The 17,724-nt window shown below is 36.2% G+C and overlaps 1 protein-coding gene across 1 annotated transcript in view; it reads left to right on the forward strand.

Annotated features, from left to right (window-relative positions):
• DDX46 (DEAD-box helicase 46) overlaps nt 1-17,724 on the forward strand; it is a 111,851-nt gene that overhangs the window by 91,566 nt on the left and 2,561 nt on the right. The window contains exons 19-21 of the mRNA XM_007943770.2: nt 1,138-1,311; nt 2,597-2,815; nt 3,358-3,502. Of these exons, the coding sequence (XP_007941961.1) occupies nt 1,138-1,311; nt 2,597-2,815; nt 3,358-3,502 (538 nt within the window). The remainder of the gene's footprint in view (nt 1-1,137; nt 1,312-2,596; nt 2,816-3,357; nt 3,503-17,724) is intronic.

Raw genomic sequence — 17,724 nt, forward strand, 5'->3', positions numbered from 1 at the left:
GAAAGTTACCCACATCAACTAGTACTTTATTCATTCCCCATTCCTGATTTTATATATTTGTTTAAATATTAATGCATTATATACTATTTAAAATACTTTTATTCCGTTAAATGTTAAGTTTGAAACTAGTTGATAACTGAAACCTCTTTATTAGATAACCAATGTTTTAAAAAGATGCTTCTAAACAATGATTTTTTTTTTTAAAGACTCATTTCAATAAAAGGGCTTTCTGTATTAACTTAATTATTTTTTAAACTCTGAAAAAGCTTTTCTATACATTTGAAATTTAGAAGATGAAAGGCTTATTGCCTAATCTGCGTTTCTTAAGGGGTTTTGCATCTCTTTAGTGGATAACTGTAGACATTGTAGGGCAGAAGGCATCTTTAAAAAGAAATCCAAATAATTACTTTTTCTCTGCATCTAGTGTGGTTCACCTGAGGAGATCAGGCAGTGACAGTGGGCGTCATGTGGCTTCTGGAGAACTGAGCATGTCTATGTTCTTCTTGTGTATATGGAGAAACTAAACTAACCTTCATTTCTTTCCTTCTTCAAAGAAATAGACAATAAGCCCTCTTTTCTAATCGTGTTACCCAAGATAAATCCAGTTGCACTTTAGAAGTTAGGATGAGTTTTGGGAACTCTTCCTTAGGAACATGGTATATACCATTTGCCCTGAAAATCATTGGTCATAGTTTTAGTTGTTCACTGCCTTGAGTTATTGCCCTTCTTAACCTGTTTCATTGCATTATAATTTTGCCTCAAGGCCTGAGCCCTGGGGCAACTCTCTTGTATCATTTTGGCTACTTTGTCTTAACTCTGGAGCCATCCTTGTTTGTAAGTTTCAGGTATATTTCCTAGACTGTTCAAGAGTCTATTCAGCTAGTTATGCATCTTTGTATCTCTGTTCTCTGTTCTTGTTCACTATAGACAACTGATGTTTTAAAAAAATAAAATGATACCACCTTTAAAAGGAGGCTGATGTGTTTTCCTGTTATTTTATTTTGTTGAATTAACATAAATACAATTGCCTGGTTCTAGCCCAGTCTTTTGGTAGAAATAATTACTAGTTTCTGCATATATACCTTCTTTGGTGTTTCTGATCCAACTCTTTCTAATAATCGTCCTTGTATTTTCTAGATTGATGAGCAAATTGAAAGCATGTTTAATTCAAAGAAGAGAGTGAAGGATATGGCTGCTCCTGGAACATCTAGTGTTCCTGCTCCCACTGCTGGAAATGCTGAGAAATTAGAAATTGCTAAGAGATTGGCTCTGAGAATCAATGCTCAGAAGAATTTGGGCCTCGAGTCTCAGGTATTAAGTAATTTGTTCCAAGTCTTAATTAATACTCTTTAAGTTCTGTGTTTTAAATATTTTCTAGGAGCAGTGTCAAGTATAAGTGAAAAACAAGTTGTTCTTGAGTTTGTGGGGAATTTAACACTGTTCTGAATATAGAGTACTTTGATTATTGGATTTGAACGATTTCTTTAGTGTGGTTAATTGAGGTCTTTGTGCCTATTCTGGAATGCCTAACCTTCCATGTTAGCCACAGATAGGTTTATAAGCAGTATTCTGGTTGGTATTACCAAAATCTTAATTCTGGATCTGCTTTTATTGCGTGGGTTATTAGGTACATAAACAGTTGAACAAATACCCAAGTTATGTGATTCAAATTAACATGGGTTTGAACAGTAGGGAAATGTTTTTAAAGCATTTTACTTAGGATCTTTCTCTTAGAAGCCTTTCTGTTAATTTTTAACAGTAAAATTTAGGTGTATTTTCGAAGAACGGTTTGTTGATTTTGGCATTATTCTGAAGATTTTGCATGAGTCATTTACTGTAACATTGAAAGTTGGGTTCTGCTATGAAAAGAGGGGAGGAGCTCACTGATGGTAGTGGGACAAGATTCTAATTCAGAGGGAACTCATAGGAGCCACAAAGTATGTAATTGATTTTGGAAGTATTTCATTATATCCAATATCAAGAGTTAGCTAATTAACAAAGATACATCAATGATCCAGTAGAATTTTCAATAGAGAATCAAGTGTTCTTCACTTTTGCTATCAAGAGAGTACATGAGGTATAGGTATACCTCATTTCATTGCACTGCACTTTCCTGTACTTGACAGCTGTTGCATTTTTTACAAACTGAAGATTTATGGCAGTTGTGCATCAATGCAAGTGTGTTGGTGTCATTTTTCCAACAGCACATGCTTACTTTGTGTCTCTGTCACATTTGGGTTATTCTCACAGTATTTCAGACTTTTTCATGATGCTTTTGCACACTTAATAGACTACAGTATAAACATAACTTTTTTATACACTGGGAAACCAAAAAACTCATGTGACTCACTTTATTGGGATGGTCTGGAATTGAACCTGCAGTATCTTCAAGGTATGGATGTACATTAACTGTTGTGTGTCAGTCATACATACTGGTAAATGGTACATATGGGTAGGACTCTGCCTTAGAAAGATGCAATGCCAATGTTTTTTTTTAAATAACAAAGGAGCTTTCCAGGGAATAATTTGGTCTGAGGTCCCCGGTCTTGTCTCTGCTCTCATCTGAGATTTGACTGTAAATATTTTTTAACTGCAGGATGTGATGCAGCAGGCCACCAATGCGATTCTCAGAGGTGGCACCATTCTGGCTCCCACTGTGTCTGCAAAAACCATTGCAGAGCAACTTGCTGAAAAGATCAATGCCAAGCTCAATTATGTGCCTTTAGAAAAACAAGAAGAGGAGAGACAGGATGGTGGACAGAATGAATCTTTTAAGAGATATGAGGAAGAATTAGAGATCAATGACTTCCCACAGGCAAGTAACAAATTTAATCTTTTTTTCTTGGGATGTAGAGAATCTTTCTTCTTTAAGAGCAAAAATCTCTTCAAATCCATGAACATTTTAATAGCTCCTTTGTTTTATATCTGAAGAGGGGAGACAGCAATAGAAATTTTATTTTTTATGGATATTTACATTACATTAGAATGTATATACATTCTGCAATCTGTGTACATACATTAAAGTCTAAGTAAACTTACTATGTTGTTGTTTTTGTTGTTATGTGCCATTGATTCAGACCTGACTCATAGCGACCCCTCCTTGGGTTTCCGAGGTGGTTTCGCTACAATAGTAGATTGCCCAATCTTCCTTCTGAGGAGTGGCTGGTGGGTTTGAACTGCCAGCCTCTTGTTAGCAATCAAATGCCTCAGGCACTACGTTACCTTACTGTGTTAGGTTTTGTGTTAATTAAGATTTTTATATTGGCCATAATAAGATTTGGCCAAGCTGTTCTTTGTCATCAGACCAAGATTTTTACCCTGTTTTGAAGTGGTTTTTCTCCACCCTTTCTTCCATAGACTGCTAGGTGGAAAGTTACCTCTAAAGAAGCTCTGCAGAGAATCAGTGAATATTCTGAAGCAGCAATTACAATCAGAGGAACATACTTCCCTCCTGGCAAAGAACCCAAGGAAGGAGAGCGGAAAATTTACTTGGCAATTGAAAGTAGGTTCTATTGGTTCTGTTCTCAGTCTCGAGTTGGAGCAAGGTTGATGTAGATGTAATAGAAGCAAAGAGAATGTGAAGTCATTTCTAGAAAGGACTGGAAATAAGGAACACCTACAGGAAAATAATAGTTTAAGATCTTTATTTAGTGTGTACACACAGGCAAAGGATCTGTATTTGGGACTCTTCATTTTGAAAATTGAGTCAAACTTGAAATCACTATAAAAGAATATCTGCTTTGTGAAGACTGGCCCACTTATGCTTCTAGTAAGTGGAAGATTCTGGCCAATTTACATTAGAAAGTTAATCATCTCTATTGTTCCTCCTTGTAATAGTTGTTTTGTCTAAGCAAATATTGCCTCTGAAATTATGTCCATAAAAGTTCTTGCATACTTTCATGTGTGTGTGAATGTATGTGTGTGTACATATAAATATATATATATAAAATATATAAAAGGAGTAGACTAATACCATAACTTAAATGATGTGAGTAATGTATTATCTAAGAGTAATAGGGTTTTTTTCTTTTTCATTGTTATTGTAATTTGGGTGAAAGTTTACAGAGCAAATTCATTTTCCAGACAGCAGTTAAGAGCAGTAAGATTTTTATTTTTTGTTATTTCTTACATTAATTTCAGTTGTATTCATTCTAGTGACAGTTTTTTTTTTTTTTCCTGATGTGTTATTCCATTGAATGGTAGAAACACTTGCCTCATTTCATTTATATTTAATATCAGCATCTTTGTAATAGACTTTTTTCCTTCCCTTTTTAAATTGTGCTGAAAATACACATGTAACACATGCCTTCTCAGTAATTTCTGCATGTGCAATTCAGGGACACTGGTTCCATTCTCCCAAGTTGTGTGCTCATTCGCGCTGTCCATTTTCAAGTTGTTCCATCTCTATTAACATAAACTTAAGGGCCCCCAAAACAGACACTTCCCCCATCCCATAACCTGAACCACTAATAATCACTGGTTTCTCTACCGCTGTTTAGTTCATATAAATGTGATCATACGGTATTTGTCCTTTTGTGACTGACTTATTTCACTCAGCATGATGTTTTCCCTGTTCATTCATGTCATGCCATGCATCAGGACTTCATTTCTTTTTATTCCATTGTGTATATATACCACTTTTTATTTATCTGTTCATCAGTTGATGGGTGTTTTGGTGGTTTCCACCTTTTGCCTACTGTGAAAAGTGCTGCAATGAGCATTGGTGTACAGGTTTGTAATAGACTTCTATATATGTAACAGATTCATTTAATCTATTTAGTTAACTAAATACTTGTTGTGCTCTCGTTGGTGCTATTGAGAGGTTTACTGATGTATCTTACAAACTTAGAGTCTGCATGTAAGTGCTGAAATGGCTTAGATAGTTGCAAAGGAGCCCATCTCACACCTGTACAAACTCAGACATCAGTCTAACTTTGAGTAATACATCAGTCTTCTAATAGGGAAGCCTTACCTGCTGCCACTTTACCATTCTTTAGCTCTTTAAATTTTAGAGATAACTCTTTTGTCCAATCCGTCATTGCTAAATATTTTTTCCCATTCTGTAGGTCCTCTTTTTACTCTTTTGGAGAAGTCTTTTGATGCATATAAGACTTTAATTTTTAGAAGGTCCCAATCACCTACTTTATCTTCTGCTGACTGTGCATCTTGGGTTATGCTTGATAATCTATTATGCCATAAATTAGGGCCCCTAAGTTTACCCCTGTTTTTCCTTTGATGAACTTTATAGTTTTAGGTTTCACATTTAAATCTTTGCTCCATCTGGAGTTTGTGTGTGATGTGAGTGAGGTATGGATCTTGTTTCATTTTTCTACAAATGGATATCCAGTTTTGCCAGCACCATTTGTTAAAGAGACTTTCTCTTCCCCATTTAATGGATTTCAGCCCTTTGTCAAACATCAGAAGACTCTATAGGTCACTGAATTTGTTTCTGGGTTCTCAGTTCTATTCCACTGGTCTGTGTGTCTGCTGTTGTACCAGTACCAGGCTGTTTTGATAACTGTGGCTATTTAGTCAGTTTTGAAATCTGGAAATGTGAGACCTCCTATTTCGTTCTTCTTCAGGAGCACTTTGCTTATTCAAGGTCTCTCATATAAAACTAGTCCTAAATTTTTCCATATCTTTAAAGAATGTTGATGGAATCTGGATTGGGATTGCATTGAATGTGTAGATTGCTTTCAGTAGTTATTGGCATTTTCACAGTCTTCAGTCTTCTATCTGTGAGCATGGTGTATTCTTCCATTTATGTAGATCTCTTACAGTTTCTTGAAGGTAGTGTTTTGTAGTTTTCTTTGTATGGGTCTTTTGTGTTTCTGGTAAGATGTATTCCCAAGTATTTCATCTTTTTGGTAGCAATTGTAAATGGTATTGATTTCCTTATTTCCTTTTTAGAGATCTCTTTGCTGGTGTAGAGGAATCTTACTCATTATTGTATGTTGATCTTGTTTCCTACCACTATACTAAATCTTTCAATAAGTTCCACTAGTTTTCTTGGTGAGTCTCTTGGGTTTCCTATGTACAGGATCATATCATTTGCAAGTAAGGATAGTTTTACTTCTTCCTTAGGAATTTGGATGCCTTTCTTGCCTTATTGCTCTGGCTGTGCCTTCTAATGCAGTGTTGAATAGGAGTGAAGATAGAGGGCATCCTTGCCTGGTTCCCTTTTGGAAGGGGAATGATTTCAGTCTCTATCAAGAATAATGTTGGCTGTTGGTTTTGCATATATGTCCTATATTATTAAGAGGAATTCCCTTTCTATTCCTGTTTTTCTGAGAGGTTTTATTAGAATGGGTGTTGTATCTTATCAGATGCATTATCTGCATCTGTTGATATTGTCATGTAATTATTTTCCTTTATTTTACTTCTGTGATGGATGACGTTGATTGTTTTTCTAATGTTGAACCATCCTTGCATACCTGGTTTGCATTGCACTTGGTCATGGTGTTTTATTTTTTTGATACATTGCTGGAATCTGTTGGCTTGGGTTGTGTTGAAGATTTTTATATCTATATTCATGAGGGATATTGGCCTATAGTTTTCCTTTCTAGTGGTGTCTTTGCCTGATTTTGTTATAGTTATGCTTGCTTTGTAAAATGAATTTGGGGGAGGGTTCCATCCTTTTCTGTGTTCTGAAATAGTTTGAGTAGGATTGGTGTCAGCTCTTCTCTGAATGATTGGTAGAATTTTTCAGTGAAACCATCTCAGCCAGTACTTTTTTTGTTGGTAATTTTTTTTATGACCTGTTTAATTTCTTCTTTTATTCTGGGTCTGTTCACATTTTCTACCTCAGTCTGTGTTACATTAGGTAAGTAGTGTGTTTCCTAGAAATCTGTCCATTTCTTCTAGATTTTCAAATTTGTTGAAGTACAGTTCTTCATAGTGTCATGATGTTACGATTTCGACTCATAGCGACCCCTCCTTGGGTTTCTGAGGCAGTATCACTACAGAAGTAGATTGTTCCATCTTCCTTCTGAGGAGAGGCTGGGTGGGTTTGAACCACCAGCCTTCTGGTTAACAGTCAAATGCCTTAGGCACTATGCCACTAGAGCTCCATAGTATCATGATACTACTATTTTTTTTAATATCTGTTGGTCCTGTTGTGACATCACCCATTTCATTTCTTATTTGTGTTATTTGCATCTTCTCCTTTTCTTTTGTTAAGTTTGCCAGTGGTTTGTTGATTTTATTAATCTTTTCAAAGAACCAACTTATGGTCTTATTGATTTTTTTTCTATTGTCTTTTTCTTTTCTGTTTCTTTTATTTCTGCCTGTATCTTTATTATTTCTTTTCTTCTGGGGACTGAAGGCTTTTTTTGCTGTTCTTTTTCTAATTGTTGGAGATGTTGGATTAAAGTATTGATTTTAAGTGTTAGGTCTTTCTTTTTTTGATGTGTGTATCTATTGCTATAAATTGGCTTCTGATCACTAATTTTGCTGTGTCCTGAAGATTTTGGTATGTTGTGTTTTCATTCTTGTTTGATTCTAAGAATTTTTTAATTTCATGTTTTGTTTCTTCTGTTACCCAGTTGTTTTTGAGGAGGGTGTTATTCAGTTTCCATTCCTTTGTTGTTTTTTCTGTTAGTCTTCCTAGTGTTTTATAGATTGTGATCTGAGAAGATGCTTTGCAGTATTTCAGTGTTTTTTAATTTATTGAGGCTTGCTTTGTGGCATAATGTACAGTCTATCCTGGAGAAGTTTCCATGTGTGCTGGAAAAGAATATATATTTTACTGTTGTTGGGTGAAGTGCTTTGTAGATGTATAAGGTCAAGTTGGTTGATCATATTGTTTAGTTCTTTTGCATCTTTGTTGAGTTTCTTTCCAGTTGTTCTATCTCTTATTGAAAATGGTGTATTAAAGTCTCCTACTATTACAGTGAGGGAGCTCTGGTAGTGTAGTGCCTAAGGCACTTGACTGCTAACCAGAAGGCCGGAGGTTTAAACCCACCAGCCACTCCTCGGAAAGAAGCTTGGACAATCTACTACTGTAGTGATACTGCCTTGGAAGCCCTAGGAGGGGTCGCTATGAGTTCGGTCTGAGTTGACGGCACATAACAACAACAACAACAACAATTACTGTGTAGTGCCTAAGGCACTTGACTGCTAACTAGAAGGATGGCGGTTCAAACCCACCAGCCACTGCTCGGAAGGAAGGTTGGTCAATCTACTTCTGTAGCGATACCGCCTCGGAAACCCAAGGAGGGGTTACTGTGAGTCGGGTCTGACTTGATGGCACATAACAGCAACAACTATTACTATGGAGTCATCTTATTTGCCTTTTCAATTATGTTAAAGTCTGATTTATGTACTTTGAGGCTCTTTCATTGGGTGCTTAGATTTTTATTATGGTTAAGGCCTCTTGTTCAGTTGATCTGTTAATCATTACATGATGTCCTTCCTTGTTTCTTATGGTAATTTTTGTCTTTTATCAAAAATGAATACTGACACTCCTGCATTTTTTTGGTTGCCATTTGCCTGGTATATCTTTTTTCCAGCCTTTGAGTTTTAGTCTATTTTTGTCTTTGTGTCTTAAGGTGAGTGTTTTATAGACAGCATATTGATGGATCATGTTTTCTTATTGTGTCTGCAACTCTGTCTCTTGAGTAATGCATTTAATCATTGACATTCAGTGTGACAAGTATGAATTTATTGGTGTCATTTTGTTATGTTTTTTTGTGGTGTTGCTGATTCCTTTGTTCCATACAATTTTCTGTGCTGAGCTCATTTTGCTTATGAATTGTGTTACCATCTCCTTTGTTGCTATGTTTTAGTATTTGCTAAATATTTGTACTCTCCTCTTTTTTATTTTGATGCTAAGGTTCATCATTTTTCTTTGATGTTACCCTGTGATTTGTTATTTTCTCCCAAGTGTAAAACATTCTGTCCTATCTGGCAATTGTCTTGACTTTGGCACCATTTAGAAGTTCTGTAACTATACTATTTATTTCATCTTTTGATTTGTAGTTGTCTTTGTTTACCAGTTGATGTCTCTGGTTCTCTGTTTGCAGCCTTATAAACTTATTTTACTTTGAATACTTCCATAACTGGGTTGGTTTCTGAGTCATGTCATGTGTGTTAGTCATCGATTGTAGTTTACTATTGTTGGTTGTCTGTCCGAAGGACTCCCTTTATGAACTCTTGTAAGGTTAGTCTAGTTTTAACAAATTCACTTAATTTCTGCTTATCTGGAAATCTCCTGATTTTACCCTCATATTTGAGGGACAATTTTGTTCGGTATATGATTCTTGGTTGAAATTTTTTTTTTCCCAGGGCTGTGTGTGTGTGTGTGTGTATCATCCCATTGCTTTCTTACCTGCATGGTTTCTGCTGAGAAATCAGAGCTTAGTCTTTTGGATTTTCCCTTATAGGTAACTTTTTGTTTTTCCTGTGCTGCTTTCAGGATTCTTTGTCTTTGCTTTTATTTAATTTGATGATGATATGTGTTGGTGATTTTCTTTTGAGGTCTATCCTTTTTTGGGGTTTGTTGAACTTCTTTTTTTCATCATATGAGGGAAATTCTATTCCAAAATATCTTTGACAATTTTTTCTGTGGTTTTATTTGTTTCTTCCTATTATGGAATTCCAATTACACGTAGGTTAGTCCTCTTGATTATATCCCACATGTATCTTAGGCTTTCTTCATTTTGTTTTGATCTTTCGTCAGATTGATCCCTTAACAAACTAGAATTGAGGTATTTGTCTTCAGTCTCATTAATTCTTTCTTTCATTGATTTGGCTCTGCTCCTTTGCCCTTTCAATGTGTTATCTCTTTCTCAAATCTTAGTATGAATCTTCAGGATATCTATTTGCTCTTTGTGTATTATTTCTAATTTTTTGTTTATTTTGTTTATTTGTTCTTGTTTTCCTAAATTGTTTTAGGGTTTTCTCTGTGTTTTCCTTAATTTTGACAGTGTTTTCCTTGATCTTGTCAGTATTTTCCTTGATCTGTCTCTTAATCGGTTGAAGGTACCCAAATATAATTCTTTTCAATTCTTTATCAGTGATTTTCAGTGCCCTTTTTTCCTCATGGATGTTTTCTGAGTTTGTATCTTGGTCCCTTGTTTCTTCTACTTTATCTTGCTTCTTTCTGTGGACTGCGATGGTCTGTTGTGTCTGAAGCATTGTGGTGGTGGTGGTGGTGGTGGTGTATTTATATTTAATTTGAGATTGTATGTTGGTGTGTGTTCTGCTTACCTAATGCTGCTCTGACAGAAATATACCACAAATGGGATGGCTTTAACACACAGGTGTTTATTCTTTTATATTTTTGAAGCTTTAAGTCTTGAGTTCAAAATGCCACACTCTAGTGGCTGGGTGAAAGCCTCTCAACCTTGGGCTTCAGCTCTACCTCCTGCTCCTGGCCCACTGAAGCTGTAGGCTTTTCTTCACTCATACAGCTGCTGGCTGCTGAGATTGACAAGCCTAAGGTTGACAAGTAAAAAGGCACAGTTCCAATGTTACCAAACCACACGGCAGCCCATTAATTCAAGTCCATTGAATGTCCCAAGGTCAGCAGAGCATGGCAGGCTGCTAAACAACAACTTTGGCTCCATGCAGGTTTCAAGTGTGCCGTAAGCTAGATACCACTTCCAGAGCTGCTTCTTTCATACAGGAAGCAGACCACATCCGTAAAGCAGCTACTCAGCTGTTTGTGGTAGATCCCACCATGGAGGTGATTGCCAGTCTCATCATGGGCAGTAACTACCACCAGCTGCCCAGCCACTCAACCAGCCCTAGCCAAGTTGACACAGAACCTTAACTACCATAGTGTGGTATTCCCAAGACTTTTTTTTTTCCCTTTATTTTGTTTGGCTATATCTGTGTGAGCAGGGTACTGTGCTCTGCTGTTTGCTAGTTTTTAGCAGTTGGACACTCACTCTTTGTCTCTGGTGGGTATGATAGCAAATGAGAGTGTGTGCACAGATCTCTGTTTGTTGTTTTCATGGACCAGTTGAGGGTGAATGGAGCTGATACTGGCCACTGGCTATCGCTGATCAGTTGGTGCAAAAGCAAGTGGTGACCCTCAGTGGGGCTGCAGGAGGTACAGGTATGTTTCATTTGTTTTGGAAGGGTTGCTGTGTTTCATTCAGTTAGATGGGGGGGCTACCAAAAAATTAAGAATGAGAACAGAAAACTCAAGTGCATAAACAAATACAGACAGTCTCCAAAGAGAGAAAGAAAGGTAATAAGTGAGAAGAAAATTTTTCAAAATATATTAAAAAAGGATAAAAGAACATAATAAGAAAAAGAAAAAAGCCACAATATCTGGGGAAAGGAGAATGAGAGAAAAGAAAAGAGAATAGTAAAGAAAAAATGGGAAAGCTGCAAAAGGACAAACAAGGGATGGTAAGAAACAAATTTTTTAAAAAAGCAAATCAGGAAAAGGGAAGAGATGAAAGAATTTAAAAAAAAAGAGAGATTTCCTGTAAGATGGCAGAGTAGTCAGATAAACTACACAGAGCCCCTTCAACAAAGAAAAGAGAAACCAGTTGACACAGAAGATAATCCTGGAGCCCTGAGCTTTGAAAGGAAGGATACAGAAAAGTGGATTAAACACCAACTAGTAGAAGAACCTGAGTGAAAATATTAAGGAGACAAATAGAACTGTGGACTGTCGCTGTCCTCATTGCACAGATAGCCTGAATATTTCCAAATCGTATTAGGATCTGAGGATTAACCTCAAAATCGGCCCTATGCACCAAGGGCTGCATGGTCTACTGCATGGGTAGCTAACAACAGAAAAGGGCAAAAGCAAAGAAGGAGACAAAGTGAGCTGTGGACTTTTGCCTGTCCAGACAGAGCAGTCATGTTGAATGTTTACAAGCGGTAGCCATTTTGGATAATGAAAGTGACAGCCTTCTAGTTCAGATTCCAGAGACCTATGAATAGGTGCCAGTTGCCAAAGACAGCACAGACATATGGAAGGCTGAAGACTGGAAAGGAGACAGGTGGTGAGTGCATGAGTGCTGCCAGGTAGTGAGTAGAGGAGGAGCACAGTACCCTGTTGACTCAGATACATCCAAACAAAACAAAGTGAAAATCATGGGCAAATCACTTCACCATACAATATCAAGTAAATATAAACACAAAAACATCACAATGTCTCGGATATGGCACACCATCACAGTCCACACAAAGAAGGAAGATAAAGCAGTAGAAACAAGGGACCAGAATGTAGATCCAGAACAAATCCCAGAGGAAGAAGCAGGGAGTTGGAACTCCCTGACAAATAATTTAAAAGAATCATATTTAGATAACTTAAGTGGATTGAGAGACAGATCAAGGAAGGCATTGACAAAATGAGGAAAACACAGAGAAAAACCTAGAACAATTTTGGAACACAATACAAGAGCAAAAATGACAATATAAATGAAAAATTAGAAATGATACAAAACCTATAGATAGATATCCAGATTAATACTAAATTCTCAGATATAGGTAATACATTGAATGGGCAAAGGAGTAGATTTGAATCAATGGAAGACAGAATTAGTGAGATTGAAGACGGAATACTTTGATACTTCTTTAGAAAGGGATCAGTCAGAAAAAAGATCAAACCAAAATGAAGAAAGCCTAAGGTTCATGTGGGATACCATCAAAAGGAATAACCTACGTGTGTTTGGAATTTAAGAACAGGAAGAGACAAAAAAAAAAAAGAGAGAAAATTGTCAAAGATTTGTTGGAAGAGAATTTCCCTGATACAATGAAAGATGAGAATATATCCATTCAAGAAGTATAATAAACCCTTAACAAGATAGACCCCAAGAGAAAATCACCAAGACATATCATCATCAAACTCACCAAAACCAAAGACAAAGAATCTTGAAAGCAGCCAGGGAAGAATAATACCTACAAGGCCAACCAATGACACTAAGCTCTGATTTCTTTGCAGAAGCCATGCAGACAAGAAGGCAGTGGGATGGTATGTATAAAATCCTGAAAAGAAAAAATTTCCAACCAAGAATTATATACCCAGTAAAGTTGTCCCTCAAAAACAAACAGACTCACTGCCGTCAAGTCTGATCCAACTCGTAGCGACCCCTCCTTGGCTTTCTGAGGTGGTGTCACTATGGAAATAGATTGCCTAGTCTTCCTTCTGAGGAGTGACTGATGGGTTTGATTTCGCCAGCCTTCTGCTTAGTAGTCCAATGTCTTAGGTGCTACACCATGATGGTGAAATTAGGACATTTCCAGATAAGCAGAAATTAATGGAATTTGTTAAAACCAGACCAGCCTTACAAGAGATGTTAAAAGGAGTCCTTAGTATAGAGAACCAACAATAGCAAACATTAACCAGCCATTAACACATGTGATGCCGTAACCCTAAAAGCAAACCAGTTATGGAAGTATCCAAAATAAATAAGCCTACAAGATTGTAAACAGGAAACGAGAGACATCAATTGGCAAATGAGGACAACTGCAAATCAAAAAGAGGAAAAAATAATGTAGTTACAGAACTTCTAAATGGTGAGGAAGTCAAGAGAATTTGCAGGATAGAACGGACTCTTCTAAACTTGAGAAATCACAGGGTAACCTCTAAGAAAAATGATAAATCTTCACATCAAAATGAAAAAGAATACAAGCATAAATACTTAGCAAATAATAAAATAATAGCAATGAAGAAAGTGATAACACAATTCAATAGAAAACAGACTCAGCACAGAAAATCATATGGCTCAAGAAAACTAGTAATACCATGAGAAAACACATAACAATACGATAGCAACAAATTCTTGACGATAATTACACTGAATGTCAATGGATTAAATGCACCACTCAAGAGATGGAGAGTTGCACACTGGATAAGAAAACATACCATCAATTTGCTGTCTACAAGAGATACATCTTAGAGACAAAGACACAAATAGACTAAAAATCAAAGGTGGGAAAAAGATACATCAGCAAATGGCAACCATAAAAGAGTAGGCATGGCCATATTAATTTCTGATAAAATTGACTTTAAGACAAAAACCACCATAAGAGACAAGGAAGGATATTATATAATGATTAAAGGATCAATTGAACAAGAGGACATAACAATAATATTTATGCACCCAATGAAAGAACCCCAAAATACATAAATCAGACTTTAACAGAATTGAAAAGACAAATAGATGACCACAGTCATAGTAGGAGACTTTAATACACCAATTTCAGTCAGAGATAGAACAACTGGAAAGAACTCAATAAAGACACAGAACTAAACAATACAATCCACTAACTGGACCTTACAGACATCTATAGAGCACTTCACCCAACAACAGCACATTATACATTCTTTTCCAGTGCACATGGAACATTCTTCAGGATAGACCATATGTTAGGTGATAAAGCAAGCCTTAATATACTTAAAAACACTGAAATACTGCCAAGTATCTTCTCAGATCACAGTGCTATAAAATTAGAAATCAACAATAGGAAGATCAACAGAAAAAGAGCAAATACATGGAAACTGAATAACACACTCCTTGAAAAAACTAGGAAATAGAAGAAATAAAAAAGGAAATTAAAAAATTCCTTGAATCAAACAAGAATGAAAACACAACATACCAAAATCCTTGCAACACAGCAAAAGCAGTGATCAGAGGCCAATTTATGCCAAAAAATGCACACATTAAAAAAAGAAGAAAGAGCCAAAACCAATACCTTAACACAGCATCTCCAACCATTAGAAAAAGAGTAGCCAAAATAAAGAAAAAAGACTACAGTCCCCAGAAGAAATGAAATAATAAAGATTCGAGCAGGAAAAAATGATACAGAAAATAGAAAGACAATAGAAAAAATCAACAAGACTTCTAGAAGTTGAGTTTTTTAAAAGATTAATAAAATTGACAAACACTGGCAAATTTAACAAAGGAATAAAGGGAGAGAATACAAAGAAGAAACAAATTGAGCAACTTCACAACAGAACCAAAAGAAATTAAAAGGATAATATCAGGATATTATAAGGAACTATAACAAATTTCAAAATCCAGAAGAAATGAACAGATTTCTAGAAATATACTACTTAAGCTAAATGAACACAGAATGAAGTGGAAAATTTGAACTGACCCATAAACAAAGGAGATTGACCAGGTCATAAAACAATTACCAACAGAAACAAGCCCTGGCTGAGATCATTTCACTGGAGAATTCTCCCAAACATGCAGAAAAGAACTGATCCCAATCTATTCAAACTATTCCACAACATAGAAAAGAATGGAATTCTCTCAAATTCATTTTTTGAAGCATTGATAACAAAACCAGGCAAAAACATCCCTAAAAAGGAAAACTACAGACTAATGCCCCTCATGAATATAGATACAGAAATCTTCAACAAAATCCTAGTCAGGAGACTCCCACAACATATCAAAAATAATAGTAATACATTATAACCAAGTGGGTCATTACGGTCGAGTATGCAAGAATGGTTAAACATTAGAAAAACAATCAATGTCATCCACCACATAAATAAAACAAAGGAAAAGAATCCCATGATCATATCAGTCAATGCAGAAAATACATTTGATCAAATCCAACACCCATTCCTGATCAAAACTCTCAGCAAAATAGGAATAGAAGGGTCATTTCTCAACATAATAAAAGGCATATATGCAAAACCAACAGCCAACATTATTCTCAATGGAGAGAGACTGAAACCATTCCTTTTGTGAACAGGAACCAGGCAAGGATGCCCTCTATCACCACTTCTATTCAACATTGTATTGAAAGTCCTAGCCAGGGCATTAAGGCAAGAAAGGGAAATCAAAGGCATCCAAATTGGTAAGGAAAAAGTAAAACGATCCCTATTTGCTGATGATATGATCCTATACTAAGGAAACAGAAGGAACTCAGCACAAAAATTACAGGAACTAATTGAGAGATTTAGCATCGTGGCAGGATACTAGATCAACATACAAAAATCAGTAAGATTCCTCTACACCAGCAAAGAGATTGCTGAAAAAGAAATAAGGAAATCAATACCATTTACAATAGCTACCAAAAAAATAATTACTATATGAATATTTCCAGCTACTCTATACTTGCCTTACTCTTTGATTATTATGCATGTCTTTCTTAATTCCTTACCCATGTACATGTGATTCCCTTTGCAAAATACCATGTCATTTCATCACTTTTCCTTCGATGTGGCTAGTTTGTCTTCCATTCATCTTTTTTTTAAATACACACACACACACACACACAATTTCATTGTGTTGGAAAAGGCCCTCAACATGATGAATTGACACAGTGGCTGCAACTATGGGCTTAGGTATAGCAAGGATCATGGGGCTGGCACAGGACTGGGCAGTGTTTCATTCTGCTGTACATAGGGTTGCTATGAGTCTGAGACGACTACAGAACGTAACAACATAACAGCAACAAGGCAAAAATTTACACAGCAAGTTAATTTTAATTTCCCATTTAACAATTTCAATATAGATTATTTGTGATATTGGTTACATTTTTCATAAGGCCATCATTCTTACTCATTCTATTTCTGGATGTACCATTTCCAGTACTGTTATCCCTGTCCCCTTACTTTCTCATCTTTGCTTTCGGGTAATTTTTGACCATTTGGTCTTATATAGATGATTTTTAAAAGGACCTCATTACTCACAGGTAATATTCTTTATTTTATAAGCCATTCTTTTATTTAGCTGACAGGTGACTTCAAAGAATCATTTTCATTTAAGGTGAAATTTTCATTGCAGCCACTGTGTCAATCCATCTTGTTGAGGGCCTTTCCCGACATATAAAATAGTATATTTTTTTTTTAGAAAAAAAAAAAAAAAAGATGAATGGAAGACTAGCTATGTTGAAGGAAAAGTGATGAAATGATATGGTGAGTATTTTGCAAAGGGAATCACATGTATATGGATGAGGAATTAAGGGCATGCATTTCAGAAGTCCCCCTCATGTCCCTTTTCCTCATTACTCATCTCACCCAAATATAACTATATCCTGTAGATTGATGTAGATACTGGTTTGGCTGTTTGTATTTTATTTTTTAGGTGAAAGTGTACATAGCAAATTAGATTCCCATTTTAAACCTTTATACAAATAGTTCTTTGCCATTGGTTACCAATCTATTATTTGGCTGAAAGATGACCTCCAGAAATAACTTGAGTTCCACATTCAAGGGGTATCTTAGGACGATAATATCAGGAGTTCCTCTAGTCTCTATCAGTCCAGTAGGTCTGACCTTTTTTAGAAATTTTAATTTTGTTGCATATTTTTTCACCCATCCTATCTGGGACCTCCTATTGTGTCCCTGGTCAGGGTAGTTGGTCATGGTAGCTGGGCACTTTCTAGTTCTTCTGGTCTCTGGTTAAGAAGAGCAGTAGTTCATGTGGGCTGTTAGTCCTGTGGACTAGTTTCTTCTTTGAGCTTTTGATTTCATTCATTCAGTTTTGCTCCATAAAAGTAGATACTGATAGTTGTATCTTAGATGGCCACTCATAAGTGTGTGTGTGTGTGGTGTGTGTGTGTGTGTGATTTGGGTGAAGATTTACAGAGCAAATTCACTTTCCATACAGCAGTTCACATATACTTTGTCTCATGTCATTAATCACAGTTTACCACAATGCAACAGCTCCCCTCCCACTTCCTCCCCATAGTTACCTCTTCCCAGTGTCCATCCCTCCATATTCTCCTGACCCCTGAGCTGTCTCCCTGTGCATAAGCATAAGCAGCCCTTCCTTCTCCCATGATTGTTCTCTCCAGGGC

The sequence above is a fragment of the Orycteropus afer genome, unplaced genomic scaffold (genome assembly GCF_000298275.1).
Source record: "Orycteropus afer afer isolate SDZICR_OR568_19922 unplaced genomic scaffold, OryAfe1.0 scaffold00112, whole genome shotgun sequence".
In the NCBI taxonomy this organism is placed as follows: Eukaryota; Metazoa; Chordata; class Mammalia; order Tubulidentata; family Orycteropodidae; genus Orycteropus; species Orycteropus afer.